Source organism: Gavia stellata, chromosome 7 (assembly GCF_030936135.1).
Source record: "Gavia stellata isolate bGavSte3 chromosome 7, bGavSte3.hap2, whole genome shotgun sequence".
NCBI lineage: Eukaryota > Metazoa > Chordata > Aves > Gaviiformes > Gaviidae > Gavia > Gavia stellata.
The window spans coordinates 17806176-17820907 of NC_082600.1; the positions used below are offsets into that span (position 1 = coordinate 17806176).

Here is a 14732-nt window from a genome sequence, read left to right on the forward strand (position 1 = left end):
TATGAAACAACCACGGGACAAGAGCCTTGGTTTGAAATTGAGGGGAAGAAGGTGCAGTTCCCTTTCCAGTATTGCCTTCAGACTCCTAAATGCAGCTCCCTACCAGTGTGCTCTCATTCATAGTTGTTGAACACCTCATGTGGGGCATTTTGACACCTGACGTAGCTTGGGGCTCCTGCTCAGGAATCAAATGCTTGGCGGCTTGCAGAGAGGGACGTGTGTGTTGACATGACCACTGCTCTTTGTATGTATTACCATAGTTCTCCCTCCTGACACAGGCTCTCATCTATACTAATGCTCTTTTCCAAGAAGATGGTGAAATCTTTCACCAATACAGACAAAAAAAAAAATAGCATCTTCATCACTTACACTGTATTCCTTTTGAAGTTTGTATTTGATAAGAACACCTGTCAGATTACATTCTCCTGCATATGGTTCAGCAGTAAGTAACAAAGCAAACGTGAGCAGGCCACATCCACACAACAAAATCCTTTTGGATTACAATACATCTTGTGATCACTTTTACTCAACTTTCATATTTAAAATTCAATTATCAAGATTTGTACATGAATAATTAATTTCTTGAAGACAGATGAAGCAAAACCTGCGTGAAGGAACAAGAACATCTGGGTTCCCCGATGGAGAAATGCTAGTTAAAATCAAGGGTAGAGTTAATGGAAAATGAGAAGCATCTTCTAGGTTGGTCCTTGTGCTGGTTTTGGCCGGGATACAGTTAACTTTCTTCATAGTAGCCAGTATGGGGCTGTGTTTTGGATTTGTGCTGGAAACAGTGTTGGTAACACAGGGGTGTTTTAGTTCTTGCTGAGCAGTGCTTACACAGAGTCAAGGCCTTTTCTGCTCCTCACAACACCCCACCAGCGAGCAGGCTGGGGGTGCACAAGAAATCGGGAGGGGACACAGCCGGGACAGCTGACCCCAACTGACCAAAGGGATATGCCATACCATATGATGTCATGCTCAGCAATATAAAGCTGGAGGAAGAAGAAGGAAGAGGGGGACATTCAGAGTGATGGCATTTGTCTTCTCAAGTAACCGTTACGCATGATGGAGCCCTGCTTTCCTGGAGATGGCTGAACACCTGCCTGCCCATGGGAAGTAGTGAATGAATTCCTTGTTTTGCTTTGCTTGTGCACGCAGCTTCTGCTGTACTTATTAAATGGTCTTTATCTCAACCCATGAGTTGTCACACGTTTACCCATCCAATTCTCTCCTCCATCCCACTAGGAGGGAGGAAGTGAGCAGCTGTGTGGTGCTTAGTTGCCAGCTGGGGTTAAACCACAACAGTCCTTTAGGAGAACTTATTGTCAACATGACCAGTTAGTGTCATTCTAGGAAACTGTATACGAGTTGTCAGTATTAAAAACCCAAAGTTTAACATTGCTGAGAAAGTATGCTCCGTTTTTCCAGCCCACTGAAATTTTTAATTAGTGGGGGATTTTTTTTTTTTTATTCTTTTCCTCTAATATCTTGGCAAGGTAGAAAATTAAATAACAAAAGGAAATAAAATATAAAGCTATAAAAGCAAGAAACCCCAGAATAAGCATTGGCTGTCTTGAAGGGTAAGGAAGGAATTATGCACATTAACTTTTATATATCTAGTTTTTTGGGACAGTGGAACCTGGAAAAGGAAGTCCTCTGGATGGCTTAGCTATTTGCTGGGCAACGTAGCATACCCTGATGTAGTCAAGCTGTAAATCATAGCCCCATGATGCTCTCCAAGCTATAGACCACAATAAATGTGGTTTTGCTATTGCAAGCAACATAAACGTTTTCTGCTTTATGTGTTTTTAGATAGCATCAGAAGGTAATTTGAAACAGACCCAGCTTCCAGAATCTCTGAGGCTGATAAATATACCTTTGGTTAAAAAGTGAAGAAAATAACAAGGAATAATGAGCAAAGTAGAAAGAACTTTGATTTTCAGCAGAGGTTATGTATATCTATGTTTTTCTTTAAATAAGAACAACAGCATTTCATTGCAACTGTGAGGTTCTGGTAATAGACTGAGACTGAGGGTACAAAATTGTCAGTTATATCCCAAAGAAGGACATTAGCAGAGTATTGTGGTTCTAAGGCCAAATGTTCAGCCTTTAGGAAATGCCAGAATTAATATTGTCCAGCCTTGATGTAATAAAAATGGCTGTAATAATGGGAATAGGCATGACATGTTTTGCCAGTGATTTATTGACACAGCTGTAGAGACACTCAGAAGTCCTGGTCTCCTGTCTCGCTTCTGGGACTGGATATATTCTAATGGCTCCTGTGTTTCTGGTCTGTGCTAACACCTGCCCTCTCTTTCCTCCTCATTGCCTTCTCCAAGCACTTACCCACCAGCTCTCTTCCCCATCTTCCCTTCCTCCACTCTGTAAGATGGTTGCTTAATCCTCAGAGCCGCAACCATTTTTCTTCCCTGAAGTTTGGGTTATGGCAGGGGAGCATTTCCAGCAGTCCCTGCATCACCCCTCTCAGCTGTGGTGCCTTTCCAATGTCTTTCCCCTTGATGGAAAACTAGGTGTGGATAAGCATGATCAGCTGCATAGCAGAGTTTAAAGATCCTCCTTGAACTGGATACCAGTGACATTTGGTAACATGCAAACTCACAGGGAACCACTTTGTTTTGGTGCTCCAAGGATAAATGCAATGGTGAGAGGAATGAATCCAAGGGGCCACATGCTGTCTTGTGTTTCTTGACTGCCTTTCAGAGTTCCCTTACAGGTCTTGAACCTGGACTACAGGTTAAATATCTCAACATTATTGCAGTGCCAGGATGAGCTAAGACCATCTGTATTGGTATCTGTGTCCTTGCACGCATGTCCACTTAAAAAGGAGACATCCTTCAGGCCATCCCTCCATTTATCTCCTTTCTGGCTCACTGCTAATAGAAAATCTGATATCTGTTAATGAAGATTTAGGATTATTGGTAAGAGTTTACAGAGCTTGCTAGACTGGAAATACTTAAGTTCCTGTTTTTCATCCTGTAAATCTTATTCACTATTTTATAAGCTGTAAAAGGCTAATGACCACATGCATGGCTGACTATTTTTTGACAGTTCATAATTCACTTTAGTTACTTGGCTATGGTTCAGTGATTTACAGATTTTGGACATTACCCTCACTTCAAATCTGATGGTTGCCATCAACCTCTTGAGGTGTTTGGGCAATGTGGAATCAACGGGATGCAGATTGTATGTTTCACATCTACATTATGGGAATGGTACTGTAACTGCTAAGTGGAATGACAAAACCATCCTATACAATGGAAAGGAGTGCCACAGGGGCATCCAGATCTGTTAAAAAATTCATTTCCTTCCTTAGTTTGTCCTTGAGTCGTCTGGCTGACGTCTATATGACTTTCAACCCTGAATATCATCCAGTGATGCCAGCATGTCTTCTTTAGCACTGGCTGAAAGGTGAATTGGCAGCCTGATTTATGTGCTACCAGAGTCCTTTTCAGTTGCATGTGATACAGAAGACTAACCTGAGGAAACAAGGTATTCGCTGGCCACATGTGTCTCTTTGCAATCAGTCTCTGGAACTGCCCAATGTAAGTGTTGTTTCTTAGCGGTGGTGTTTTTGTTGTGTATTTTCTAAAAAGCCAGGAGAAAATTCTTCACCAACTCCCCAGACACCCAGTCACAGGCAATGGCCAACAACAATCAGTGAACATCTGTATTGACTGGAAATGTCACACTGGGGTGGCAATGTCACATGTTATTCTCTAAAGAAATCTAGAGACTATTCACCAATCACATACAGCCTGCTCCCCTTAGGAAAAGACCCAAAACCATTAAACCTGGTGTCAAAGGTTGTGACTGAGGTATACAGTAAGGCAGAAGGGTTTTCTAAATCTGAAGGTGGCTTACTCTGTTTTGAAGTCCTGACTGAGAGGTTACGACTCTGGCAGTGTCCCCATCCCATTTATCTGTCCCCCAGGACCAAGCTAAGAGGGATGGTCTGGCAGGGAGGCTGCGCTCCCTGGTGAGCTATGCTGGTGGCTTTGTCCCCTGCAGCCAGACCCAGGCAAGGGGTGGCCTTTACACAAAGTCACAGAGTTCGGCTCCAGCCACAAAGGGTATGGCTCTCCTGCCAGGCTCCCACAGCAGCAGGCTTCTCATGTCAATCCACAAGCATGGAAGCAGCAAGAAATATAGTCCCTGCTCCACTCCCTCTCATCCACAGCCCCATTACCCAGCACTGTTAGCTTGTGTCTGAGTTGGACAAACTGTCCAGAATATCTAGCGTCATTACTGCTTGCTGTGCATCCTCACTGGCAATTTCTATTTGAAGTAATTAATGATTAACAGGGGTGCTCTGCTTAATCCTCTTCAATGGTACTGAAGAGAAGAAGGAGCAGACAAGACCAGATGTACACAGCAAGATCCTTTTTGTAGCACTGTAAGTACCCTTTTAGTTTTCCCTTGGATTGTTTGGACATTTCATTTCAGGGGATTATGTTGTTGCCTGGGAAGGGCGCCTTTTTACATGTAAACAAAGGGATATACCTGTTATGCAAAAAAATCAAAACATGCAAAAAGCCAGCAAGTACTGGCTGCTAGTGAAGAAGATAATTCACATAATTAAATAAAATTTTTTTTTGAAAGAATAGAGATGCCTGTAGACTTTGCTACCACAATGATCCAATATTTTATCTTTGAAGAAACTGTGAAAGTATTTTGTAGTTTTGGTCCTAGACAGTATGATCTGTGTTTATATCACATTTTTGTTTAACACAGGTTTAATTCTCTAATTATTTGATGAATTGAGGAAGACTAACAGGGCTGCAGTAGCCATCCTGCAGTACTGAGCACAAAAACAACTTCTACCAGTTACTCTGGGGAAAAGGTCATAAGCTTCCAGTTATTTGCAAATTTTAAAAAATTCAGTTCTATCCTATTTTTTAAAAGTTAATATGACCAAAATTACCTCTTTTGAGAGAGTACTTGGTTGTACAAATAGTGTATGAGGAGGCATATTCTTTCTGGGCATCACTGGCATGCATCAGGAATGTGAAATATCCAACGGTGGGATTTTGGAGAACAGGTGTATTCTGAGAGCCTCATTGTACTTGGCTGGAGAACACAGCATGAAGAAATTAATTTCCATGCCATGTGTTGTATGTCTATCTCTTTTCCAGAAACAGTAAAAAGGAAAATGAAGCCCACCTTTTCCTTTTGTTTATTGCTGGCTGGTTTGTATACTGTTGTCCAGTGTCATCAGCATCCTTGTTACTACAATAAGCAGGATCATCCTAAAGAGACATATTACCCAGGACACGGTTCTCACAGCGAAGGAGTTTATCCAGTTAAGAACAAAACCTTTGTCAAACTAATTCCCAGAAATGCTGACTTTGCATTTTCATTTTACAAGCTGGTCGCATCTGAATCAACGGACCAAAATATTTTCTTTTCACCCATAAGCATCTCTGCTTCCTTTGCAATGCTGGCACTTGGTGCCAAGTCAGCAACGCTGACGCAGATTCTGGAAGGGCTTGCCTTTAACCTGAAAAAGACTCAGGAGCAGGAAATACATGAAGGTTTTTGCCAACTCCTCCACATGCTGAACCGTTCAGACAGTGAGCTCCAGCTGACGCTGGGCAATGCCCTTTTTATAGAAGAGACGCTAAAACCACTACAGAAGTTCTTGGATGATGTCAAAACCTTTTATGAATCTGAAGTCTTTTCTACTGACTTTAACAACTCCTCTGATGCTGAGAATCAGATCAACAGTTATATTGAGAAAAAGACAAATGGGAAAATTGTTAAACTAGTGGAAAACCTTGATCCTCTCACTGCAATGGTTCTTGTTAACTATGTCTTCTTTAAAGGTAAGAAATATCAAAGGCTGTGAAGGTTATAACTTAAATGTTTACTGTTTATTACAGGGAACAAAAACCTAAGAGAAAGAAACTGTAGTTCAAACATTTTAAGTGGAGGAAACCATGTTCAGTATCTGGAAAATATTCCTATAAAACCATGTATATTTGTTGTCAGTATAAATGTTTGTGTCCTCACCTGGTTGAGTGGAAGACTGGATTTTTTTAACAAATATCTTTGTTGAGTTTGGTAAATTCTTTATTGTGATGGTAGACTCATGCTCTAGTAAAAGATGGTGTTTTGAGTATTAGCTGTCTTTAATTGTCTTCAAGCACTTGGAAAAAAAAAAAAAGAGCTGCAATGCTGTAACACCTGAGGGTACAGTAACTTGAAAAAGATATTTATTCTAATCAAAGTTAAGCTGTGGGACTAGATACTGTTTTATTCACCATGACAATTCCTCATTGTATTCCACTGAATTATTCTTCTTTTTGTCATAAGCCCATTGGGAGAAACCCTTCAGTACTTCATACACAAAACAGGAGGATTTTTTTGTGGATCAGAAAACATCTGTAAAAGTTGACATGATGTATCGAAAGGGTTACTACCGAAATTACTTTGATGAAGAGCTGTTCTGTTGGCTGGTTCAGATACCTTACAATGGAAATGCTGCAGCATTATTTGTTTTGCCTGACGAAGGGAGGATGAAGCAGGTGGAAGATGCTCTCTGGAAAAGGACAGTGTCTAAATGGGAAAAGTTCCTCCAAGACAGGCAAGTGTTTTTGCTAAGGTGAGAGGTGACCGTGTTCTAGATTAGTAGTGTTTATCTCACCAAGACAAAACATTAAAGGTCAGGTTATTTTACTGAACTTTATTCACTTAATGGTTCCTCTCTATGGAGGACTTCCCTTTTCTTAGTTGGAAAATGAAAAAGAGCTGTGGGCAGTGAACAAATAGGGCATTGAACATGGGATCCATCTTGGGTTAAGCTCCTGGCTCAACTACAAGTTGCTTAGCACCATGATGAAGTTAACAGACCCTTCTTTCATACGGGCATTGTGAAACTACAACAGAGTAGCTATTTCTGAGGTATTGGGTGTTAGGGTATTGAGGAAATTGTACAGAAAAGCAGAAATTTTATTCATTTGCCATTACCACAGCTATTTCTGTGGTGGTCCATTGTATATTCGAACAGCCTTAGGACAGCTAGCTATGATCTTTTGAAAAAAACTGCTACCTGGCAGTAGTAGCTCTGTTTGCCATAGAGTTGGTACAGTTGTGTCTTCCACTCCATTCCTTGAACCCCACTGTGGAGGCAGAGGATAACACAGGCTCATTCTGCTCCAAACCTCCATAGCTAACCTGGTCAGAAGTGCTGTCTGATCCCTGAGAGCAGACTTTTAACATCTAGAAAAATAAATGTGAAGTGTCACTATACTGAAGCCATTGAGGAGTGTTACCTAGATGACAATTGTCCCTATCTGTGTTATTTGTTACAGAAAAATACATCTGCACATTCCAAAATTTTCTATTTCTGGTACCTATGATGTGAAAAGGATAGTCAAACAAGTGGGTATGATTGATCTGTTCACTGAACAAGCTGATCTGTCAGGGATTACTGAGGAGTCTGGACTGATGGTTTCAAAAGTAAGTCAGCACGTGAAACACAGCGATTTGTCTGTTCCCAGGAACCTGACATTAATATCCCATGAAAAGCTTATCCCAGTCTCTCTGAAGCATCACTCAATCATCAACAGCTGCCGGTCTGGAGGCAAAGCAACCCCTCTCTTTCCTAAACCAGAAGCCAAACATACTTACAAGGGGTTATACATACATGGTTCTAGGACAAGGAAGAAGATGTACATATAATTAAATGTTCTTTTGGCTACTAAACAAAATTATCTAAAGGTAGCACATTAGCTTTAGTAAAATACCCTCCAATTCCACCTACAGAGGGCAAAAGGCTGTTACTCTTGCCCTTCTAGTGCTCTCAAAAAGTTATTTTTTTCAGCTAGATGATAGGGTAAATTCACAATAATACATGAAGCTGCCAAAGGCAAAACAAAATCTCGGCTAAATTACCAGGTTTCCTTGCTTCCAGAGTTTCTTGCCATCAGTCATCTTGACTACTCTTTGGCTGTCTGCTATTCGAGGGTTGCCCTCTGCACGCTCAGTGAAGGAGGCTAGCAGGAGTGGTCTGATGGCTGATTGCGCTGTGGTGGGAAGGGGAGTGGCTGGTGATGACCTTCCCAGAGGCTGGCGTTGCTGGGTCTTGCCCCAGGCAGGGCTCTCTTTGGTGAAAGCGAGGAGGGTGGCAGGCTGTTCTCTTCTTGCCAGATTGTCAGCTGGAGGTTGTTTTCCTTTGTGTCCTTGCAGGTGATCCACAGAGCGGTGCTAAATGTTCATGAGAACGGCACTGAAGCGGCGGGGGCCACAGTGAAGGAGGTTACCTGGAGATCTGGAGATTTTCCTTATCCACCTCGAGTCAGATTCAACAGGCCCTTTCTCCTGGTGATTCTGGATAAATACACCCGCACCATCCTCTTCATAGGGAAGATCATAAACCCTCTCAAAAATGACTGATTGACCAGAGGACATGTACTTATGCACATTGCTGGCTAAATTCCTGTGATCCAGCAAAACATTTATGTGTACATACCACTACATATTAGTGCTTGTCTTTCAACCATTATCCTTATATATATTACTAATCCCTTAAAATACAAAAACTATTTTTCCCTGCCCAAAAGTCACTGGTATTTCCCCCCAGTCTACAGCCAGGTATAGCTTGTAGCGTTAATAAAACACAACTCACATTTCACTGGGTCTGTAAGAAGCCCTTCCTGACATGCTCCCGCAGGGTATTTGAGATGGTTTAAAGTCTCCGGATGATGTAGCTATTGCTGCACGCTCACGGTGTATGTAGAGAAGAGCAGGAGAAAGGAAACAGGGAAAAGGAGGTGGGAGGTATAAGTCCTGTCTGTTTAATCCACTAAACTGTGATGACTAGCTTTAAATGCAGATTCCCTTAATATTGGAGTGAATTTCCATTAATATCTTTGGTTTTTAACCAAGTATGGTGTGAAGCTGCAGAATCAGTGACTGGGACACTGGAGGACACACCAATATAAAGGGTTGATGAGTGCAGCTGGTTTAGCTTGCCTCCCTCTGTCACCTCCTCGGTGGAAGCCCTCCTCATGAAGACAAGATGGTAGTTTTTGCTTTACAAATAATGTTTATTCTACTAAGGAAGGAAGCCATAGCAGCAAAAAGACTTTCTGTTTTACCTTGCTAATATAGCTATTATTGCCAATGCCCTGAGACAAAAGTATGGTGGAGCAGTCCTTGCCATAGCATCAGTTTCCTTTTTATGGTTTATTGTCACTGTCACTTCTCTTTTCTCCTGCTGACACCACCTTCACTATCACACTTTCCAGCTATACTTGTCAGACTGTGGTAGAAAAGAGGAGGAATGAAAAATTATAACACTAGAGAGTTTTTATTTCCTCAGTAGGAGCAGCAGAGCTTTCCAAGGGACTGTTAACCTGCTTTAAACTATCATAGACACACATAAAAAATGCAGATAATATTTGAGAAGTCACCTTTCTAAATATTAACAGTGGATTACTGTTATAGAGTAAAAATATACTGTGACGTGACATTACCTTTTGTACCTTTTCACTTAAGGTTTCTTGAGTCTAACTTATTTCAACTGTGTTGTTTTATAGTGACTCAGTTGATAGGATTTTAACATACATGCTACACTACATAGTTGTACAGTTATGAAAGGAAAGAAACACAAATCAGTAAATATTTAAATTATTTTATTATTTTTTCTTCAATTTTTTAAATCAACATCCTTAGCATGTCTTATTAAAATATAGAAAGTCAATGAAAGCGCTTAAATTACAGATTGATTAAATCTTTTGCTATAGAATATCTCAAACTGGTAGGAAAAAAGTAAAATACAAATGGCAACTTTTTAGACTTCAGCCTCTTAAAATGTCTGTGAAAAATATAACTCAAAAATTATGGTGAATATTTCTAAAATATAATTATGTTGATTGTTCTGAGGATCTTTATTTTCTTTGACATTAAATTAATGGTATCAGTATTAGTAAATTGCAGCTGTAAGTATACCAATAAGGAATATAAGAACCTTTCTATGTCTATCTACCAGCCATGTAACACTTGACATTCATTCTCAAAGCCCTCCTCAAAATCATGTAAACTAATGACAAAAGTTTCTTACTAATAACTGTATGTAGTCTGTTCAATATTTAGTAGCAAAGACTTGGTTTCATAGCTCTAAACATATAAGGACTTGGTCTTGGTGTAATACAGATAAACTTGTTTCTACAGAAGATCATTTAAAAGTTCTCGGCAAATCTCAGGGCTAATTCAGGACAGTATGCCAAAGTCCAGCTTTGCAATGACAAATGACTCTGTAGGCAAATACCCAGAGACTTTATGTTTGTTGTTCCTCACGGACCTCAGATCAATAGTCTCTGTTTGTTACTAGGAAATAAATATCTAAACAATATTTTTCCAATCAGATCTCACTTTGAGAGGTAACCGTGTTGCATAACTTATTTGAAAGTGGGTGGAGAAAAATCAAGCTGGATTAAGAACTGGATAATGAAAAAATATCAAGAAACTATTGTTGGTAGGGAATCATCTTCGAATGGGAGTCGGGACCCTATACATGTGTCTTGCCTTGGTTTTCTTTCTATTTTGACAAAAATCAGGGAATGCCCCTCACTGGAAATGTGCAGCAGAGGGTAAATTTGTGTGGTAAATAATGAGTACAGAAAGATTGAACAACCCCCCAAAAACTGTCAGCCTTAAGGTTGTCACAAATTCAGTGCAGTTATGGTTTGTTCAGAACAGTGTTTCTTCTTTCAATCTGCTGTTTCCTCTTTCCTGGATTTTTGTTTCTTGATTTGTTTGCTGACTGTAAATTTCATGACCGAGAAGCCTCAGTGCAAGAGAGGAAGGACTTTCCTCCTAGCTAGTCAAGAGTTTCTGCTGCTGTGTGTAAGTACTGTGGTGTGCTACTTCAATGCAATGATGTTGCTGGAGGATGGACCTGGTCTGATGCACCACCTGAGGAACAAAGTACAAAGGACATCTTCTAACCCAGCCTGCACTGAAGCCTACGCACAAATCTGATGTGGGAGTGCATGCAACCATGCACGCGCAGGAACTTCAGCCTCAGCACTGCCTATGTGGACCCTAAGAGAAATCTGTGATGGTATAGCTGAAAGTAGTCTTCTGTAAAGGCTGTTTTAGGTTAACAGCCATAGAAGAAGAATTACCAGCACAGCAGAAGCTTTGGAACAGCACACACTGAGCAGCTCTCTGAAATAAGGAGAAACGAAAACAAGCATTGTGGGAATAGCAGTAAACCATGTATTTGTTGTCATAACTAGGAAGGAGTTATCTACAGAAGTTAAACAAAGTCTAAAAGCATAAATAAGGAGCTCAGAAACCAGGACTGATCCGTGGTGGAGATAGATTTAACCCTTACCTACAAAATACATGAAGCTCAGAAGACATTGGAAGAAAACTAGCAGCAATTTTGAGAAGTGCTAAGAATCATAAAAGAAGGAACAAGCAAAAAGAAGCAAAGTGTATATGGGTGTGGGAGCAGAGACGGAAATGATATGCTTGAAGTAAATCAAGGAAAATAACATATATCAAGCAGCCAGTGGTTAGCGCCAATGCGCAGGTCTGTTGTTCCCAGTGCTGTGCAGCATCTGCTAGGAAAAAACTAAAGGCGTATAACATAAGCAACAGCCTTAAAGGTCATGGGCTGAAAAAGCAAATTGCATATTCTATTGGAAAGAACTACTAATGCTCTGTTAAACATAAGGACAAATAAGAACCCATATTTTGACAATGGTAGAAGGCACAGGCTGCTTAATGAGAAAAATTTCTCACAAAGCTGAGTTCTGATGCCAGTGTATCCTCATCAAATGGAAGATGTCATAGAATCATAGATATCATAGAATCATACCATAATTTAGGTCTTTTGCAAAGTAATTACCTTTTAATTTGTTTTCTAATATATAACAACTAAATAGTCACATCTTGTTAGCATTGTCTTCATACTGAACAGCCTATTATGTTTTTGTACTGTACGATTCTTTCTGCATGTCACTCTTAGGACATCACAGAACCACAGAATCACAGAATGATAGGGGTTGGAAGGGACCTCTGGAGATCATCTAGTCCAAACCCCCTGCCAGAGCAGGTTCACCTAGAGGAGACTGCACAGGAATGCGTCCAGGCGAGTTTTGAGTATCTCCAGAGAAGCAGACTCCACAACCTCTCTCGGCAGCTTGTTCCAGTGCTCTACCACCCTCCAAGGAAAGAAGTTCCTCATCATGTTTAGATGGAACTTCCTATGACCAAGTTTGTGCCCGTTACCTCTTGTCCTGTCACTGGGCACCACTGAAAAAAGACTGGCCCCATCCTCCTGGCACCCACCCCTGAAGTATTTATAAGCATTAGTAAGATGCCTCCTCAGTCTTCTCTTCTCCAGACTAAAAAGACCCAAGTCCCTCAGCCTTTCCTCATCAGAAAGATGTTCCAGTCCCCTAATCATCTTCGTAGCCCTTTGCTGTACCTTCTGCAGCAGCTCCCTGTCCTTCTGGAACCGGGGAGCCCAGAACTGGACACAGTACTCCAGATGCGGCCTCACCAGGGCAGAGTAGAAGGGGAGGATAACCTCCCTCGACCTGCTTGCCACACTCTTGATGCCCCCCAGGATGCCATTGGCCTTCTTGGCCACAAGGGCACATTGGTGGCTCATGGTCATCCTGTTGTCCACCAGGACTCCCAGGTCCCTTTCCACAGAGCTGCTCTCCAGCAGGTCAGCCCCTAACCTGTACTGATCCATGGGGTTATTCCTCCCCAGGTGCAGTACCCTACACTTGCCTTTGTTGAATTTATAAGGTTCCTCTTTGCCCAACTCTCCAGCCTGTCCAGGTCATGCTGAATGGCAATGCAGCCTTCTGGTGTGTCCGCCACTCCTCCCAGTTTTATGTCATCAGCAAAGTTTCTGAGGACACACTCTATCCCTTCCTCCAGGTCATTGATAAATATATTGAACAGGACTGGACCCAGTACTGACCCCTGGGGAACACCACTTGTTAGAGACCTCCAACTAGACCCTGTGCCACCAATCACAACCCTCTGAGCTCTATCTGTCAGCCAGTTTTCAATCCACCCCACTGTCCATTCATCTAACCCACACTTTCTAAGCTTGCCTATGAGGATGATGTGGGAGATGGTGTCGAAAGCCTTGCTGAAGTCAAGATAGACAACACCTACTGCCCTCCCCTCATCTGTCCATCCAGTCATGCCATCATAGAATTCTGTCAGATTGGTCAGACAGGACTTCCCCTTGGTGAATCCATGTTGACTACTTCTGATAACCTCCTTTTCTTCCAGATGCTTTGCAATGATGCCCAGAACGAGCTATTCCATCATCTTTCCCGGGATGGAGGTGAGGCTGACTGCCCTGTAGTTTCCTGGGTCTTCCTTCTTGCCCTTTTTGAAGATTGGAGAGATTGGCTTTCCTCCAGTCCTCAGGCACCTCGCCTGCTCTCCAGGACCTTTCAAAGATAATGGAGAGTGGCCCAGCAATGACTTCTGCCAGCTCCCTCAGCACTTGCAGGTGCATCCCATCAGGACCCATGGACTTGTGGATGTCCCGTTTACTTAATTGGTCTCTAACTTGATCCTCCTCAACCAAGGGAAAGTCTTCCTTCCTCCAGACTTTCTCTGTTACCTCCAAAGTCTGGGACTCCTGAGGGCTGGCTGGAGCAGTAAAGACTGAAGCAAAGAAGGCATTCAGTAACTCTGCCTTCTCTGCATCACCTGTCACCATGGCACCTGTCTCATTCAACAGTGCGCCCACATTTTCTCTAGTTTTCCTTTTGCCTGCGATGTACTTGAAGAAACCCTTCCTGTTGACCTTGATATCCCTTGCCAGGTTTAATTCCCAGGAGGCCTTGGCTTTCCTCATTTCATCTCTGCATACTCTGACAGCATTCTTGTAATCTTCCCAAGTGGTCAGTCCCTTCTTCCACGTACTGTAAACTTCCTTCTTCCACTTGAGCTTTTTCAGAAGCTCCTTGGTCAACCATGCAGGTCTCCTGCTTCCCTTGCCTGATTTCTTGCTCTTAGGGATACACTGATCCTGAGCTTGGAGGAAGTGGGACTTGGATATCAGCCAGCTGTCTTGAGTCCCCCTACCTGCTACAGCCCTAACCCATGGGATTTCTCCAAGCAGTTCCTTGAGGAAAGTTAGCCCTCCTGAAGTCCAAGGTTGCAATCCTACTTGTCGTTTTGTGCATACTGCACATGATCCTAAACTTTATCTTCTCATGATCACTACAGCCAAGGCTGCCCCCAACCTTAACGTCCTCCACCAGTCCCTCTTTGTTTGTCAGTACTAGGCCCAGTAGTACACCTCTCCTTGTTGGCTCCTCCACCACCTGAGTCAAAAAGTTATCATCAATACACTGGAGGAACCTCCTGGACTGTACATGCCTGGCTGCGTAGCCTTCCCAGCAGATATCAGGGTGATTGAAGCTCCCCATGAGAACCAAGGCCTGTGACTGTGAGGTGACTCTCAGCTGTCTGTAGAAGGCCTCATCAGCTTCCCCATCCTGATCAGGTGGCCTGTATATACATAATGACAAAGAAAAATTTTAGCAAGTTTTGTAAAGTTCTGGTGGCGATTGACCCCATGATACTTCAGGCATGGTGGAGTAAGAGTCTCCCATTAATGACAACATGCCTTTCCTGGTGCTCATCATTGATCAGTGCACCCACACCATTACCTTAATGGGAAAATAGTTATCCCTGCAGGAAAATAGTGCCATTCA

General features: G+C 42.1%; 1 protein-coding gene across 1 annotated transcript; it reads left to right on the top strand.

The window, feature by feature from the left end:
- Positions 1-5102: 5102 nt before the first annotated feature.
- Positions 5103-8415, top strand: LOC104251656 (alpha-1-antitrypsin). Its single transcript, XM_009820569.2, is given in 5 exon segments — positions 5103-5135; positions 5138-5843; positions 6334-6604; positions 7332-7479; positions 8209-8415. Coding segments are annotated over 5 exon segments (1365 nt in total).
- Positions 8416-14732: the final 6317 nt, after the last annotated feature.